The 18,332-nt window shown below is 33.9% G+C and overlaps 2 protein-coding genes and 1 long non-coding RNA gene across 6 annotated transcripts; 2 read left to right on the top strand and 1 right to left on the bottom strand.

The window, feature by feature from the left end:
* Positions 1-4,233: 4,233 nt before the first annotated feature.
* LOC106411783 lies at positions 4,234-7,781 on the bottom strand. Its single transcript, XM_048754620.1, has 8 exons — positions 6,842-7,781; positions 6,471-6,744; positions 5,882-5,996; positions 5,514-5,807; positions 5,296-5,411; positions 5,069-5,232; positions 4,881-5,001; positions 4,234-4,767 (listed from the first exon to the last, which is right to left on the bottom strand). Exons 1-6 carry the CDS (start codon positions 7,028-7,030, stop codon positions 5,219-5,221), a joined length of 1,002 nt encoding a protein of 333 aa, XP_048610577.1. The 5' UTR covers positions 7,031-7,781; the 3' UTR covers positions 4,234-4,767; positions 4,881-5,001; positions 5,069-5,218.
* A 206-nt stretch (positions 7,782-7,987) lies between these two features.
* LOC106390618 (pentatricopeptide repeat-containing protein At2g36240-like) lies at positions 7,988-9,700 on the top strand. Its single transcript, XM_013831122.3, has one exon. The coding sequence runs from the start codon at positions 8,072-8,074 to the stop codon at positions 9,578-9,580; it is 1,509 nt and encodes a 502-aa protein (XP_013686576.2). The 5' UTR covers positions 7,988-8,071; the 3' UTR covers positions 9,581-9,700.
* A 4,690-nt stretch (positions 9,701-14,390) lies between these two features.
* Positions 14,391-16,631, top strand: LOC106391007. Of its 4 annotated transcripts, none has more exons than XR_001278399.3 (6): positions 14,391-14,649; positions 14,737-14,856; positions 14,923-15,392; positions 15,510-15,692; positions 15,781-16,203; positions 16,284-16,631. It is a non-coding gene; the product is annotated as an uncharacterized LOC106391007 (long non-coding RNA). The 4 variants fall into 4 exon arrangements; XR_007322411.1 differs by having other exon boundaries at positions 15,761-16,203; XR_001278397.3 differs by having other exon boundaries at positions 15,503-15,692.
* Positions 16,632-18,332: the final 1,701 nt, after the last annotated feature.

Genomic DNA, 18,332 nt, shown 5'->3' with positions numbered 1-18,332 from the left:
TCTCGGGGTGAAATCCATACTCACCATATGGAAAGAGAAGAGGATATTGGAGGCTCATGTACAGAGGGTGGTCGTCACGTATCTGCTGCAAAGTGTCAGATTGGAATTGAACGACTATATCTCGTACTCCAATTGTTGATGACATATCCCTTACAATAAGGCCTGCGACCTCACTCGTACTCGGAAGATCATATTCTTTACCTTTTCCTTTATCTGAGAGCAACCTTATATTAAACTCTTGCCCGCTGCCTTCGTAGTAGTCACGTGCCCGTCGAAAAAGCTTAGCTAAACAGTTATTCTCGTCAATCATCTCGATGAGGCGCGCCAAGGTTGTCTCATCAAGATTACCTTCTGTTGAGGTTTGGCCCATCGCGTTTAAACGGTTTCTGACTTCGTTGCCCGTATCAAATATATAAAGCTGGAGATATTCGGGGGGACGGCCTTGTCTCGGTATAAGCGAGCCAATTCTATGGTGGTTTTGACCTTGAATCCGTACAGTGTAAGGTCCGGGAGCATTCACCATACTATAATCCATCTTCATTCCAATGGAGGTGAAAGCCAGTACCGAATTATAGACTCGAATAGCGTCTCGAAACCACCTATACTGAAGAAGTTCTTCTAACAGGGGTGGGGGTTGATTGATCAGTGGAAGCTTTATTTGGCCATGGTTACAGCAAATTGTGAAGGTTAGTTCACCTGTTCTGGAGTCTTTACCAGTACTCTCTGAAGTCCACATTAATGCACCACATTTTGTGCATTCTATGATGGGGTTATCTTCGGATTTAGATGTGGAGCCTTTATCTGTGGTTAAACGTGTTTCAATTTGTTTAGACATATTGTGGTTAGTATTTTTACAGTAAAAAGCGTTTAATATTTTATGAAGAGATATAATATATATATGATTTCCTGTATTTTGTAGGCTCATAAGCCATTTTGAAAAACACATAAAGTAAAAATTCTTTTATGATTTTAGAAATCCGCATTGAAGGCTATTGGCAACCAAAGTTTTTCATCAGAATTATCTAACATTGATCGGATTTGGTTTCTTAATTATCGTGATCATTCTCGACACTGATTTTAAATAGTAGTTTTAAATATGTACCTTTCTTCCCAGTTATTGTTGGGTGTAAGCGATGGGATTCTCGTGGAGCATGTAGACCTATGCGTATTACATATGCAGATGAATAAATAAGGCTTTGTAATCGTTTCTTTAGTGTTTTGTGGTTGACAGAGATAGTTACCTTGCGGTAGGGATAACGTTCGTTTGGATAGCAAGATGGCTTTTCTCATCCCTCGTGCGTTTTTGTGTCTCACTGGTTAAATGGTAAGCGATCCATTTAAGAGAATATAAGCATAAGACATTGAGGAACAATAATGCTTATAGGTTTATCAGATTTTATACTGTAAATGTCACATTTAACACAGCCACCTGTACGATTAAATTAGATAACTCAATTAGTTTATCAATAGATACAGATGAAGAATATATTATTATAATTCTTTTAAACTTACAATCATAATATTTGGCTTTGAACGTCGGTGGATTGCATATCTGATTGACTACAAAATATAATCATAATTTAAAATAATATGTTTGTGGAGTACAAAATAATATATCTTGAGAGTAATGACACACCTTTAGGTTTGTTGCGTGCTCCGAGTGGGCGACCTCTTTTTCTTTTTTGTGTGATTCCGGTAGAAGTTTCTGGACGAATGCAATTTAGGAAGGTGTTATAATATATCTATATACTATTTTCTTTAAAGTTATGGGAAAACAACATATCACAAATAAAGTTTAAGGTATATTTTATACTCATCGTTATAAAAAATTATTTAGAAGAATGTCACGGTGCAGATCATTATGCAAGCCTCGGTGAGGGCAACAAAGAATAAAATGAGTAAAATGAAACTAATACTCTAGATATATGAAAAACTTTTAAAACTAAAAAAATGGAAAATAATAAAAAAAAATAACAAAATTTAAAAATTGTAAAAACTAAAAATAGGTAAAAAAACTGAGGAAAAATATGATAATTAAGACGGTAATAGATCGTGCAGAAAGTTAGATAGTGCAGATAATGCAATAATAGATAGGGCAGAAAATTATTTTAAAAAGTTCATCTTGTATTAGAAATTAATATTTAGCTAATTAGTAAATATTTCATAAAAATAAAAATTATTTATTCTAATGGTTTTTTAATTGATTATATATGTATAAGTTTGAAAATTATTAGCCTCGCGAGTGCAAGCAAAACACATATCATTCATACAAAGAAGAAGAAATTCATTGACTATATACATACATATTATTACTTTTCTTACCACTTTTTTATTAAAAGAGTTTTATCTTATGTTTATCAAACCATATACATGCTTTTCCCCTTATTAACACTAACTCTTATTAAAATGGAATAATAATATATGCGAACTCCAGCTTCTAATATACGTATAAAATAAAAAATAACAAAAAATTGAGTGAGTTTGTATAAAATATAAGACAGTAATAATACAGAAAATATTAGTTTTAGTCTATTTACTATATAGAGAGTTTTTTTTTAATTTTTTTACCATGCTATTATTTCAAAAAGAATTATCTTATGTTTATCAAACCATATACATGTTCTTTTCTTATTAATACTAACTCTTATAAAAAAAGAAATAGTCATATATGAGAATTCCAGGTTCTGTTATATGTCGTTAATAAAATGATAGTAAAATACAGTGCTTTCTATAGTATACAAATAAGTCCACGAATATAATTTATGTTTTTTAATAATTGATTACTAACCTTACAAAGTTTTAACAGATTTGTGGAGACCAGTTGGATCTCATCTGTAATTCAGTTATAAATTTTATAGGCTATATGTAATTATTCTACAATATGATCGATAAATGTATAATATGTCAATCATAATTGTATTATAAATTTTTTATCTCATTTTGAATTGGGTTATTCTTATAAATAGACTATTTTCAAGTTTTGGTCACTAAATTATATCATAAGGAGGAAAATTACCAAATGTTTCATTTAATAGGTAAATGACATTAATACCCTAGATATATTTAAAAAATTTATAAAATTTGAAAAATAAAAAATATATAAATATTAAAGAAACATAATAAAAACTTTTATAAAAAAAATTAAAAATAACAGAAAAAATTAAGGAGGAAAAAATATTTTTAAATTTTTTTTTGGATTATATGTTTTCAAATACGAAATTTTTTTATTTTTTTGTTTTTTTTCCCCAAAGTTTTTTTTTCAAAACATCATTAAAATTTGTAAATTAAAAGCATAATATTAAAATATGCTATGAGTAATATCTGTCATTTTCTCAACTTATATATTAGTTTTTTTATATAGTTGGAACAAATATATGCTTTAAAAAAATAAAATTATAAATACCTATTGTTTTCATATTAGTATATTTAGCTTAGTATATTGAGAGACATATGAAGTTCTTGCGAGGGTACAGAGTTATTAGCCTACCTTTTATAAATAAAGATTGAAATGTTATTATTTAATAAAAATAATTTGCGATGTAAAAGAATATAAAACTTCAGATACCTGTTATCTCCATATTAATATATCTAGTTTAAGTATATTGGGAGACATGCTAAACCAAGAGTTGTGGTTTTGTTTTATACGTGTTCTGTTTTAAAGCTATATGAACTATTCTCAATTCCGTTTGGTAAATACAATACTATATGCAAAAGTATGTATTTTTGTACCTGCAGTTTCCAAAGGGGGTGTTCGAGGTGTGTTCTCCATTTTTGTGTAACTTTATCCTGAGAAGCAAATAGATTGTTAACTATAGGGGTGGATTAATATTCGTATACCGTTTGTTTGTAAAAATTTGTTACACTTACAGAGTCGTTTGGCGAGCTTTGTAGACAACTGTAAAAGGATCTAAGTAAGAACAGAGAAGGGAAAGAAAAATGTTACAGAGCGTTTTGATAATCGAATATGGAGATGGGAGTAGAAAGCGTTTTGTTTAATTCTTTAGGAGAAAGGTTTAGGAAAGATATTAAAGTGATTGAGATATGAGAATATTTTTTACGTTAGTGAAGGAAAACACATTTAATAATTGTGTTTGACATTAACGATATTTTCTCATTTTAGTAAGTAAATCCTAATGTATTTACGGACCAGTTGGGTTTTTCATAAACCTTATGGATTTGCGATATGGAAATATATTCATACTATTCGTTGGATTTAAGTCAATCAAATGAAAATAAGTAAAAAATAACATGTTAACCCAAATTATTTAAACACTCTGATATTTGATAACAAATGATTCTTAAAAAAAACTCTCATAATTCAAAATGAGAGAAACCATAGTCAAGGAAAAAACTCTCATAATTCAAAGACATAATGAAAAAACCATGCAGGCAATTGTAAAGGAGACAAACACGTAAACTGAATTGAAGTTGCAATCTCTGAGAAGTGTCACGAGAACCCTAGTTCCCACACTTAGGGCGTTTAGCTCTCTCCAGCTCAGAACTGTCACAGGTTCTGTTACTCCCATCTGCTGAATCCACACGGTTTTCGGATGTCTCCTCAGACGTCGCAGTAGCCTGGTTATCTTTCGAAGACACTGTGGCTGGTGAAGTGTCTAGTGGGAGGATTTTGGTCACGGTAAGAGATCGAGTCTTACCAGAAAAGTTATGCTCTGTAACTTTGACACAAAACTTATGCTTCTGACCAATGGTGCTGATTAGAGCTTTCGGAACAGGCGCCTCAAGGTTAACTCCTTCGTTCCCATTAGCCTGACATTCAATCAAAACAGGGCCAGGCTTATACGTTTAAGAGTTTAGCATGATGAAAAGAAAACAACATCTACCCAAAACGTTTCAGAGCTTATATACCTATATAAAGTTACCTCAAAATAGCTTCTGACTAACTCTGATGTTGGCTTCCCAGTCAGCTAATGACCAGCTTCACCAAGTAGCACAAAGACAGCTTGCTCTCTGTTGTCATAAACGGATATCTTTGACAGGTACCTGTTATGAAAGAATGAGAACATAATACCAATAAAAACTTAATTGACGTTCAGGTCAGAGTTCTTACTGTGGAACACCAGATACATTAACCTTTCCACACTTCTTGTTTGTACAGATCAACGAAGTTGGACCTTTGCTAACCTTAGAATGGCACCCACTGCAGGCAATATAGTACCAAGAAGAACCATGCACTACATCATCGATCGTAGCCGTGCACTCAAAGAAGGCGTTCTGCGAATTTGCATAAGAATATAAATTTCTCTTAGTGATTGAAGTTATATAGATTGAGTTTACCTTTGCAGATTCCTGCTCGATGTAGGAGAATACTTCCCCTATAGTCAGTCATTGTCTCACGTTTGGTGACTACCTCTGCATTAACCTGCTCAGCAATATCAGGATTAGAGCCCAACCTGAGACAGAGTAAAAATAATTGATTTAGTCAGTCAACTCAGCGAGGTAACGCGAGCACTTCATTGAGTAAAAGAGTAAAAGCAAAACACATATACGCTTACCAACTGAAGTAATCTATGGTAGGTTGGACATCGTAGTCCATAAACACACGTGAAGAGGACATTGAGGTCAAGGCCAGAGTACATGTTGTCAAATGAAAAAACCCATTAAAGAACACAAAATGTTGATATATAACTGTAAGAAACCTATAGTATAGATAAAAATCAGAATCTCCGAGAGTCTTCGTGTTAACGGTCGTGACCAGTAACACAGTGGGTGTGCCCTCGTACGACTTGAACTTTTTGCAGAAGTCTCTTGCAGCCTGATCCCAAAGGTATAGCTTCATGACCGGTCCACTGGAAAAAAAAACGATACTAAATAGTTAATAGGAGTAAAGAGAAGTAGTTTCCAAAAAATAATGTACACCTACTCATGTGATTGGACATGAATCAGAACACGCCTAGCTTTTGCTATCTCCACTTCGTCAAGAACTGGTGCCTCAACGATACTCTGACCATTAACCAACTTCATGTGGCCAACAACATCTAGATAAACATCACAATAGTTACATCTAAATTAAAATTCATCAACTTAATGAATCACAGCAAAAAATGTTTAAATATTGTCAACTTTTTTTTGTCTTACACATTTTATAAACTTTAAGTTTAAAAGAATCTAAGTAATTCTAATAATCCAATTTTTTACGTACTCGACAGATATCTTTATTTATAAAAGGTAGGCTAATAACTCTGTACCCTCGCAAGAGCTTCACATGTCTCTCAATATACAAAGCTAAATATACTAATATGAAAACAACATGTATTTATAATTTTATTTTTTTAAGCATATATTTCTTCTACGGATATAAAAAAATCTAATAAAATCCGAGGACCGAGTTCAGAGAATACTGAACAAACCCAAAAAATTGATTCAACCAATTTCAGATCTACGTATCTAAGCAACATTCTAATTATCAAGCAACTCAACTAAAAAATAACGTTGGGAATCATAGAGCTTACCGTAGAGGTCTCCTTTGAGGTTGCAGTTAGCTTGAAACTCTTCATATGAATGGAACCGGAAACTGTCCGCATCAAAATGAGTGGGACAGTCTAGAAGAACCATCAACTCCGAGTTCCATGAGAACGACACTGTAACGGTATGATCAGCAACCCGAAACACCGATTTGATTCTGGATCCGTAGAAGTTGTTGAGTTTGTAAACAGATCTTCGCTTCATCTCAGGCAGATATTTTTCAATACGCCATGGGGAAATGAATCCTTGAATAACAGTTCCCTGCGAATAACAACATAAGAGAAACCAATATACGTAAGTGAAGAACGATAAGCATAAACTTCTTTCGAAATGATAAAAAACGGTTAATTACTATAACCTGTTCGTCGATGAGTAGCATCTCCATGCCAATAAGCGTCTTCTTTAGCGGATTCCAAGCCTCCCAGAAATGGATGAGCCGAAACCACAACTGAGCTTCGTGGGGACTCAGCGAGAGATCTTTGAAGAAGACGACTTTTTCGTCGTTATCGGAGGACACAATCGACTTCCCATGTGGTTTCATCGCCATCAATTGAGTTTCTAGGGTTTTTATTTGTACACGGGGGAAGAAACAATATATAAAGAAGGAGGAAAGGGGGAAGATGAAAAGAAACCATAAGAAGAAATTGATGGCGGAATTGATTGAAAGAAACCGATCGTGAAGAATGGGATGATCAAAACACAGAGGAGAAGACGAAGAGAAATGGGGAAGAGAAGGAGAGACTCGCGACTTGCCTCTATAGATCTAGGTTTAACTAAGGAGTAAGCCGTAACACAAACCATACGAAGCCTATTAGCCCAGACCGAAAAACGAATCAATCCCATTGAAACAAAATCGAAGCCCAGCCCGAAACCAAATGTTGTGAGTGGCTGATTATTTTAGGTGACGTGGCAGCCTAGATTTTGAGAAAATGGAGCTTTTAGTATTGTGATATTATACTTGTAAATATGGACAGAAATCGGCCGTAAATTTATGACTTCTAACACTACTTTATTCGGCTGGCACATTTTTGTTTTCTGTCGCGTCAGAATTGACAGCAAAAGCTTTCATCATTACAAATGGGGTAAAATCGACTACTCATGGCTTAAATGTCATATACCATACCATTAATATCAATCAGTGTGTAGTTAGCAAATATAGACTTCAGTTGGGTATATTTAGCTAATTGTCTCTAAAATTAACTAAAATTATATAAAAATAATTATTTGGATGATATCTTAATTATTATTTTTATCTAGGATACTTGAGATAATTTTAATTATTCAATACTTTATATAAATTATATAAATTTTAATATTTTATCTGAATAACTCGATATTTATTTAAATTATAAAAAAAAAAAACTGAAATGAATCAAAATCAAATTATATCCTGTACCCAAAGTAACCAACCTAAACTGAACCAAATACCTGGACTGGATGGATACCACCAACACCTAAACTTAGAAATTCGGTTTACACTCTGGTTTATTCCGGTTTTATCAATAATTAGAGATGGTTTGCTTAAAACTGGACTCCGGCGAAAAAAGTTGCGATCTTCAGGTTTCTCCGACAGAAAAAAAACAGAGTGATGCGGTGGAACAAGAAGAACGTCATCAACCTAGTCTCCAGCTCCACCCACCTCCCTGCCCCTCTAACCCCGCCGCCACCCGAGATCTACCGCTTACCCCAGCCTCCACCCAAACCTCCCAACAACAACATCTCAATCCCTCCCACTCTCACCCTCTCTCCATCTCCACGTCACTCCCACTTCCTCAACTTCCTCGAATCCAACCTCCCCCACCACCAAACCCTAACCCCCCAATCCCTCATCGCCTTCCTCCGCTCCAGCCTCCGCCCCCACCCTCTCTTCGCCCACCACGACTTCGCCGTCTTCACCTGGGCCTCCACCCTCGACGCCTTCCGCCACGACCACGACTCCTTCCTCTGGATGTCGCGATCCCTTGCCGCCACCCACCGCTTCTCCGATCTCCACCGTCTCCTCCTTTTCATCTCCTCAAGCCCCTGCCCTTGTGCATCAGGGATCTTCTCCTGCCCAAAGCTCGAAACTTTATTCAATTCCGCGATCGATGCCTTCTGCAGAGCTGGGAAAATGGATTACGCGTTGTTAGCGTTTGAGACGATGAGGAGATTGATCGATGGGAAGCCTAGCGTTGGCGTTTACAACACCGTGTTGAATGGGTATGTGAAGAAGGGTTGTGATATGGAGAAGGCGTTGGGTTTTTACAAGAGGATGGGGAAGGAGAGAGTGAAGCTTGATGCGTGTACGTTCAACATCCTCATCAACGGTTATTGCAGGAGCGGTGAGTTTGATATGGCTTTGGGTGTGTTTAAGGAGATGAGGGAGAGAGGTTGTGAGCCTAATGTGGTTAGCTTCAATACTATTATAAGAGGGTTTTTCGGAAAGGGGAAGGTTGAGGAAGGTGTTAGAATGGCTTATGAGATGATTGAGTTAGGTTGTGGAGTCTCTGAAGCGACTTGCGAGATTCTTGTTGATGGGTTGTGTAGAGTAGGTTTGGTTGATGATGCTTCGGGGCTGGTGATGGATCTTTCGGGGAAAAGGGTTTTACCTAAAGGGTTTGATTATGGGGGTTTAGTTGAGAAGCTTTGTAGAGAAAAGAAAGTGGATAGAGCGGTGGAGATGGTGGAGGAGGTGTGGAAGAATAATGGTGGAGCTCCGTGGTTGATTGCTTGTACTACACTCGTCGAAGGGTTGAGGAAATCAGGAAGAGCAGAGAAAGCATCAGAGTTTATGGAGAAGATGATGATGAGTGTAGGTTTGGTTCCTGATAGTGTGACGTTTAATTTGCTTCTTCGGGATCTATGCGATTCTGGTCGTTCGATGGATGCAAACAGGTTGAGAGTGTTGGCGACAAGCAAAGGGTTTGAGGCCGATGAGACGACGTACCATGTTTTGGTTTCGGGGTTCTCGAAAGAAGGGAGAAGGAAGGAAGGAAAAGTTTTGGTGAATGAGATGTTGGATAAAGACATGTTGTCTGATATCCTTACATATAATAGATTGATGGATGGTTTGTCCACCGCTGGAAAATTTTCAAAGAATCAAGTCCCGTTAGTTTAACCGGTGAGACTTCTTCGGCCAAAGGAATATGTCAAACACATTTGATTTTGAAGAAACTGAGATAAAATGAGATATGAAATGGAAACCAAGTTATATAGTAGAGGTCTCATAACAGTTTAATTGTTAATAACTGCAATTTATTAACAGTAACCACCCCTTGAATTCTGTGACTGGAGAGAGATTAGGTATGAAGTGTAACGATAACAATATCTCCAAAGCCAAAGCCAAAACCTATTCAGACAAGCAAGCTCACTTTTGTTACGAAAAGCAAAGTCTTCACTTTTTTCTTTTTTTCTTTTTTTTGCTTTGTAGAGAAAATCTCCTTTTATGAGAGTTTTTAATAAAAAAACTGTATTTTTTCTTGTTCATGGAAATATGAGAGATTACTTTGCCTTGTCTACAACGTTTAAAGTTACACTAAACTAGTAAAGGATTCACTTTACTCTCGTCTTATTCCTAGCAATGTCAGTAAAAAAAATTACTAGCAATGTCAGTTTTGTTGTGTAATATAAGTTAGGAAATAAAATTTATATATGTGTATCGTGAGTGGGAGAGAGATTTGATAAAACTTAAAAAGAGAGAGTGATGAGGCAACGTAAAGAGAGAGAGGGGTTGACTTTTTCATTCGATAATTGATCATGTGATACAAAGACATGAGAGGATATTTATAGTGAGATCAAGTTGGTGAAACAACCGACTATAAAGAAAATACAAAACTTTAATTAATATATCTTTTGTAGATATTTTCTAATAGATAAGCATAATATCTAATAAGTTTTAAAAAAATTTTGGGTCACTGGCGGTGCCGGTCGAGTGCTACAATGCCTAAAACGCACCAAAATATTATGCCCCTTTCAACAATATTTTTTTTACTTTTATTTTGTTTGCAAACAAAATCTTAAATTGTTTTTATTATGCTGAAAAAAATTATTCTAAAAATGTTTACTAGTGTGGAAGCCCCCTTAGTCCGTCGGTTTAATTAATGGTTCATTAATGCTTCTACACCAAGAGATCTGAGGTTCAAATCTCAGAAAATCCAAATTATGCAGATTACGAAGAAAAGAGGTTACAAGAGATCTTCAGCATGATGTATGGCGTACCATCGGACATGGATCTCATAGGACCGCTCGGAGTGACACAATTAGACGTGTATTCATACAAGGTGGTAAAATTATCGGATGTAGAATCGTCTATTTAATATTTTCCATTGTTGTAATAGCATAATTAACCAAACGTTAAAAAAAAATGTTTACGAGTTTGTAACCCACGAAGAATAAAAGAAGAATTATATGTGGTAATGCTAATGAAAGCAGAGGGAATAAGAATTGTATGTGGTAAATGACATCGGTCAAGAAAAGAGATGTTAAACAAAGATAGTCAATAAAGGAAACCAGATGGATCAGATTCTTTCGTTATTATCTACTCTTTCTGTTTCATAATAAGTGTCATTCTAACATTTTTTTTGTTATACGAAATGTTTCATTATAAGTGTCATTCTAGCATTTCTTTTTGTTACACGAAAAGTATCACTTTACAATTTCAATGCAAATTATACTTCAATAAAGGAAACCAGATGGATCAGATTCTTTCGTTATTATCTACTCTTTCTGTTTCATAATAAGTGTCATTCTAACATTTTTTTTGTTATACGAAATGTAACATTATAAGTGTCATTCTAGCATTTCTTTTTGTTACACGAAAAGTATCACTTTACAATTTCAATGCAAATTATACTTACTTTCAGCTGAAAAATAACTGCAAATTGCATTGATTTTATAAATAATTTTATTTATCTCAAATACTATTTGTCAGAGAGATGTAATTAATAACAATTTACATATATTCCAGCAACTTTCTTAATCTGTGTGAAAAATGTCATAGTGACACTTATTCTGAAACGGAAATAGTAAAAGAAATTAAAAAAAAATAGAAGAAGGAAGGCCCACGATTCGAACCAACACATGTGAGGTAAAAATAGAAGATGCCAAAGCCATTGGACCAAAGGGAATTATTAGTATTTGGTGTCCCTAAGAGCATCTCCAATGTAAAACTCCATTTTTTTTTTCAAAATGGAATAAAAGTGAATATGAAGTAAAAAATGCTCAAACCCTACTTCATAGTGATGAACAAAAAAAAAAAAGATTATTCCATTTATGGAGTAAACGTCGTTATGGAGTAAATATGAAGTTGGGTGAAATATGAAGTTGGATTAGAGCAATCTTTATTCTATTTTCTCTTTTACTCTATTTTGGAAGAAAAAATGAAGTGAGGTTAGAGACGCCCTAAGAAGTATATATTTTTTGGCGCCTAAAACCCTAACTTTATGAGCTTTAGTCCAGGGCCGGCCCTGGTCGTTGGAATCCATTTTTATTTTTGCTGTGTCGTTTACAGATGAATTTGGGCTGCCGAGTATTTCCTGATTTTGATAGCAACAGCTCGAAGAATGATGTAGCCATGGTACAAACCGTGGCATCCACGTCTTCTCTCTTGGAACATCCAGATCAAGGGAAAGGCTTGGTTGATATAAAGATATGAACTTGGTCCTTAGGTTCTGTCATTTTTTGGGCTGCAACTTCTGGTGATGGAAAGCATATATAAACCCACTACGAATAATAAAGCCATAGAGGGTTAAAAAATGTGTGCCTCTGTCTCGCAGGCCCTGAAAGCAAATAGTGTGAAACTGTGAATACCGTTTATTGGTTTAGACCAAGATGTTTGCTTGATTTCTGATGATGTGCACCTTTGATTTATTTTGCTACTACCATATAGAAAAATCAAATGTTTTTGACCAAGAGGTTTGCTTGAGTTTCTGACTTTATTTTGATACTATCGTATAAACATACTAAAATCAATAAAGAAAATCATTAAGAAGAGATGAACCCTTTTAAAAAGAAAAACCTATCAAAATAATATCACAATTATAAAAAAAACTACCAAGTTACAAAACAAAAGGGTTGAAATGAAACAACAATAAGTAAGGACTAGAGAAACACACATAAATAGGAAAAAGAAATTGAAGACAACCATAGCTAAAAGCTGAATCTCCTATATATTAATTGAGAAGCATTTGAAAAATTAGAACCTTAATTTTGTATTAATTAAAAAAAACCCCAAATCCTAGGTGGCACTCTAAATGCCTTCTAAATTTCATTTCAAAGAATTCTAGAGCATCTAATATAAAGTATAGTTTAATCTAATGGTGTCACATTATTCCATAATTATATAACACTAGAGAACATTATATTAACCTAAAATATAGGAAGTGTGTATTATTTCTTTAAATAAAAGCTACGGAATTACCTAATATGATTTACATATATATAGCAATTAATGATTATGAATAATAAAGATTTGATAACAATTTTTGCATCCTTCTTCATTTTTGTTTAAATGTATATTATTAAAAAAATTAAACAATCACATTAACCATATAATAAAAAAATTAGATTTTTTCTTATATGTTATATTTTGAATTTTTTAAAATGACTTTAATTTACAAAAATGAGAAAACCTTATATGTTATATATATTTTTTAAATGACTTTAAAATACAAAAATGAGGACACCTTATGTTTTATATTTTTCTTATATGTTAGAATTTTCTTATATGTTATATTTTGAATTTTTTTTAAAACGACTTTAAATTACAAAAATGTAAGTTTTTCTTAAGTATACGACTAAAAACATTAAAATGACCTGTATCAATTTGATGGTTGATTTGAAAGCTTTCAAAACCATATGGAAGATAAAAGTCAAAATAATTTAACTGTGGAAACAACACTGTTCACTTTTTCAAGAATGTGTTCGAGGGAAAAAATAAGGTTTTTATGTCATAATTTGTTTAATGTCCACTAGAGAACATTATATTAACCTAAAATATAAGAAGTGTGTATTCTTTCCCTAGATAAAAGCTACAAAATTACCTAATATGATTTACATATATATGACAATTAATGATTATGAATAATAAAGATTTGATAACAATTTTTGCATATTTCTTCATTTTGTTTAATTTTATATTATTAAAAAAATAAACAATCACAATAACCATATAATAAAAAAATTAGATTTTTTCTTATATGTTATATTTTAAATTTTTTAAAATGACTTTAAATTACAAAAATGAGGAAACCTTATATGTTATTTTTTTTTTTAAAACGACTTTAAAATACAAAAATGAGGACACCTTATATGTTATATTTTTCTTATATGTTAGATTTTTTCTTATATGTTATATTTTGAATTTTTTAAAACGACTTTAAATTACAAAAATCTAAGTTTTCCTTAAGTATACGACTAAAAACATTAAAATGACATGTATCAATTCGATGTTTGATTTGAAAGCTTTCAAAACCATATGGAAGATAAAAGTCAAAATAATTCAACTGTGAAAACAATAATGTTCACTTTTTCAAGAATGTGTTCGATGGAAAAAATAAGGTTTTTATGTCATAATTTGTTTAATGTCCAATCCGATCAACCCATGATGTATTAATTATAGTTTTGTTCCATTATTTTTAATAAAAATTGCTCTGATCCATCGGAAAGAAATTATATAATAACAACAAAAAATATTTTATATATATAAATAAAATGATCAAATATATAAAAAAAACTATCGATAATATATACAAATAAACTTACCATCCGCAAGGCGCAGGTCTTATCCTAGTATAATCTTATTATATAAAGTAGAGATTCACTTTCTTTTCATGATGACACGTCATCAAATAAGGCAATGAGAGCACGCCACGTGTCCCAATTTTTAAAACGCTGCGCTTCATTAATGGAAACAGTGGTCTGCTGCGTTTTATTTACGGTTTTGTTACAGGGCCAGAGCTATTTATTTTCTAACTTATTTATACATCGTTTTAGGCTAATGTGGTTTTTTAAATTGGGCTTATTTTGTAGATTAGCTCGTGGTTTTGTAAATTGGGATTATTTTGTAGATTAGCTCTGGCCCACTCTGGTGGTGTCTTCTCCAAAACGCTTGCTACAAAGAAATTCAGACAGTCGCCACCGACTAGCAGCAACCGTTTTCCCTTCCATCAATGAAGATCTCAGTGTTAGGTATCGCTTTACTTCAATTGCAAGCTTTTCAAATTCGTCGTCCATGTTTTGTCGATTGGAGTGCTTCTAACGGGGAAATGAATTCAGGCACCTGTCCACTCGATTCATGAATCATCATTAACACTTATTTTCCACTCATGACACGATCTCTCATTCAATGAATGAATTTTCTCTCATTCATCTCTGTGGATCCATTACTACAAATATGTAAGTTTTCTTCCTAAAAATTCATTAGTTCATTCCATTTAATCAATTTTGTTTAAAATCTCTCAGCGATTAGAATGGCTCCAGTCTGCTACTCGGTGATTTGAAGGCCGGCTGTTGTAGCTCCACCGTTGTAGTGCGTCTCATGAGATTCTGGGAGGCTCGCAACGTTAAGAAAGCCAACAAGCTTATGGTGTTGATATGCTCTTCCTCAAACAAAGAAATTTTCCAGGGAACAAAAACATGAGGACCTTCCAGTTTCATGAGAGTTTATATTTTCTGATTTCATAAGAGTTCTGAAACTTTAATTTTCCGCCTTTTTCATACAACTCTCATGCAGGTCTCATCATTTACATGTATCGGTTGTGATGATACAAACGCAGTCGGTGTTCTTAGGTTGACATTATTTTCATTCCGTTCATATTATCAAGCATCACCAAAGTTCTACCTTCTCCCAGTTGAACTTACAACTTATATGGATCCGTCTACGTCTTCCAGATACCGTGTGGATCCTGCTATCGCAGATAAGACTGACGAAGGTAATATATCTTTGGTTTGTTGGAGTTCTTAATAGGTAAAATGTTATCTCTTAGATCTTCTTTCATAGTAAGATCTGTAAATGGCAATGTAATGCAATTTGATGTTCAAGTTTGCAGATTTGAGCCACGAAGAATTCAAGAACACGTATTTGAGGCTCAATACTGATACACGAAGAGGCGATGATGAAAGATCGTATGAAGAGTACGCTTATAAGGACGTTGATGTCGAGGCTTTGCCTAAATCTGTTGATTAGAGAATGAAAGGAGCCGTGTGCTATGTCAAGAACCAAGGCTCTTGCAGTAAGCTAAAATCTTGCATGTACTTTTAATTTTTTTTTTTAGATTTTTTTTAATTGTTATGCATGAAGTTATTCGGCGTTTTCGACAGTTGCTGCAGTGGAAGCTATAAACAAGATTGTGACAGGAAACTTGACAAAATTGTCTGAGCAATAACTCATAGACTGTGAGTCTGTGACACGACTTACAGCAATGGCTGAAACGGCTGTCTCATGGATTATGCTTTTGAGTAGGCTGTCGAGAACAGAGGTCTTCGCAAGGAAGAGGATTATCCTTATTCCATGGAAGAAGGAACTTGCTAGACGCAAAGGTTTTTGTGTAACTGCGAAAAAGGAATAAATTGGTCATAATAATTCTCTTTGCTTTTAAACAGGATGAATCTGAAATGGTAACTATCAGTGGGCACCAAGATGTACATATAAATGATGAGAAATGTCTCTTGAAGGCATTGGCTCATCAACCTCTCAGAGTGGCTATTGATGCCTCTGCTAGAGAGTTTCAGTTCTATAGCGGTGTAAGTACATTATTAAACCCTTGATCAAGAAAATGAATAGTCTTCTCGATGTTTGAATTATTGTATTTCGGTATATGAAGGATGTCTTTGATGGGCGGTGTGGGGTCGATTTGGACCATGGTGTTGCTGCAGTTGGGTATGGATCAAGCAAGGGTTCAGATTATATCATTGTGAAAAATTATTGGGGACCAAGATGGGGAGAGAAAATTTACATCAGGGTGAAGAGGAACTCTGGAAAACCCGAGGGTCTCAATCAATAAGATGGCTTCTTTCCCCACTAAAACGGAGTGATGATATCATTTTATCTTATTTGCATTTGATTATTATCTTCATAACAACATGAATGTTGTCATGAAATTGTTATTTTACTGAATATAAACGTTGTAACAACTATGAGAAATAACAACAAAAAAAGATGATTCAAACTATAGAGAGCATTATTAAAGTGAATAAAAAATAGAAAGTACATTAGATAATAGAAGAAGAGTACATTAAACAGTTTCTTGGGTTACGTAATTGTAAAAAACAAAATATCAAATACAAAAGTGACTTCCTTTGTCTACTAAACTTGAATATGAGTCTTTGTATCTCGATCATCATTGTGTCTGAACCAAAGTGCTTGCCGAGGATTTCCTCTCAAAAAACAATTCAATTCATGAAACAAATATATAACTAAGAGAGAAAATAACTTCATCTACTTACTCCAATCGAATGTATTTTTTAAAAAAACTCTATGTTACTTATTGATGTAGTTAAACTAAAATAACCATTACGAGAAAGTAAATAATTACTTTATAAATTTTTATTATAGTTAAAAAATAATATAATTTCTAAAATAAATAGTTAAAAATTGTTGTTAAAAGTTATAAAAGTTAATTCTACTTTTAGTTAATAAATTTAATATTTTTAAACAATTTGATTAATAAATTATTTACAACGGGCGGGTTTACCCTAGTTGAACATATAGGAAAAAATGATTGAAAGCATATAAATGGGAAAAGACACATCAGACAAGGAATCTCCAAAATCAAGAGGCGAAATGATGGTGAAGGTAGGCATACACTTGGGTAGATACACAATCTAAAACTATGCAACATAAATGAAGATTTGAAAATCAATTTTATTGTTGGTCAATATTTGTGCGGCTAACTATATATGATAAAAAATCAATACTCTTATAAAAATTATTGAACATCAAAGAGTGAAAAGGACAATCATGTTGATAATGACGATTGAACATTAGCTGACAACCTAAGCACATAGTCATATCATTTTGAAGTGGCAGTCACAACATTGTTTTTCTTCTTTAGAGTCAGCTCGGTTGTCCAAATAGTGATAGGATTAGCTTTCCTTCCAACTTTCCCAAAAGCTACTAGTGTAGCACCAACATCAACCACACTTAGTTGAACCTATTGAATCTAAAATCAAATCTGGCAGCAGAAACATCTCTCACTCAAACTAGAACATTTCTCCATTCACAATCTCTCCATTCACCAGCTTCATCATCAAACCAGAGTAGCTTCCTTCCAATGACTCTAAGCAGAATCTTTCCAAAGAAAACTGTGTGGGAATAGCTCTTAACCCCCACAAGGAAATACTTTTGAAGGTTCACTGAACCACATACCATTGTGAGCATCAAGAACATGCTTCATTGACTTATCACTAGAACTGGAAGCAGACCACAGAGCCAGTTCCTCAGTAGCAGTAGAGCCAATCAAGAACACTATGCTGTGCATGTGCATGTAGAGAAGGGGATCTTCTACCACTCTCCAGAGTTATCGGTTGCACAGAAAGATTCTGGAAACAGACCCTTACCACCACAACCTCCAAGAACAAATATGGTCTCTTTAATTACAAACAAAAAGCTACTCTCGATCTCTATTTGGCCATGTATCAAAGATACAGTCTCGTTCCAGACACGAATTCCAGAATCTAAAGATTTCAATTTAGAGTAAACCTGGGAAAGAACAATAAAACAGTAATTGATAGACAGAACAAGGGCTAAAAGATGTGCAAAGATTATTTTGGATTGAACAGATATATTGTCGACCCAACACTAGTCATGTTCGAATGTCCAAGAAAATACTCTGCGAAGAGTAATTTCATCAGCCAGAACTCTGACGAAACAG

Source organism: Brassica napus, chromosome C4 (genome assembly GCF_020379485.1).
Source record: "Brassica napus cultivar Da-Ae chromosome C4, Da-Ae, whole genome shotgun sequence".
Taxonomy (NCBI): domain Eukaryota; kingdom Viridiplantae; phylum Streptophyta; class Magnoliopsida; order Brassicales; family Brassicaceae; genus Brassica; species Brassica napus.
This window is presented reverse-complemented; position numbering and strand designations above follow the sequence as displayed.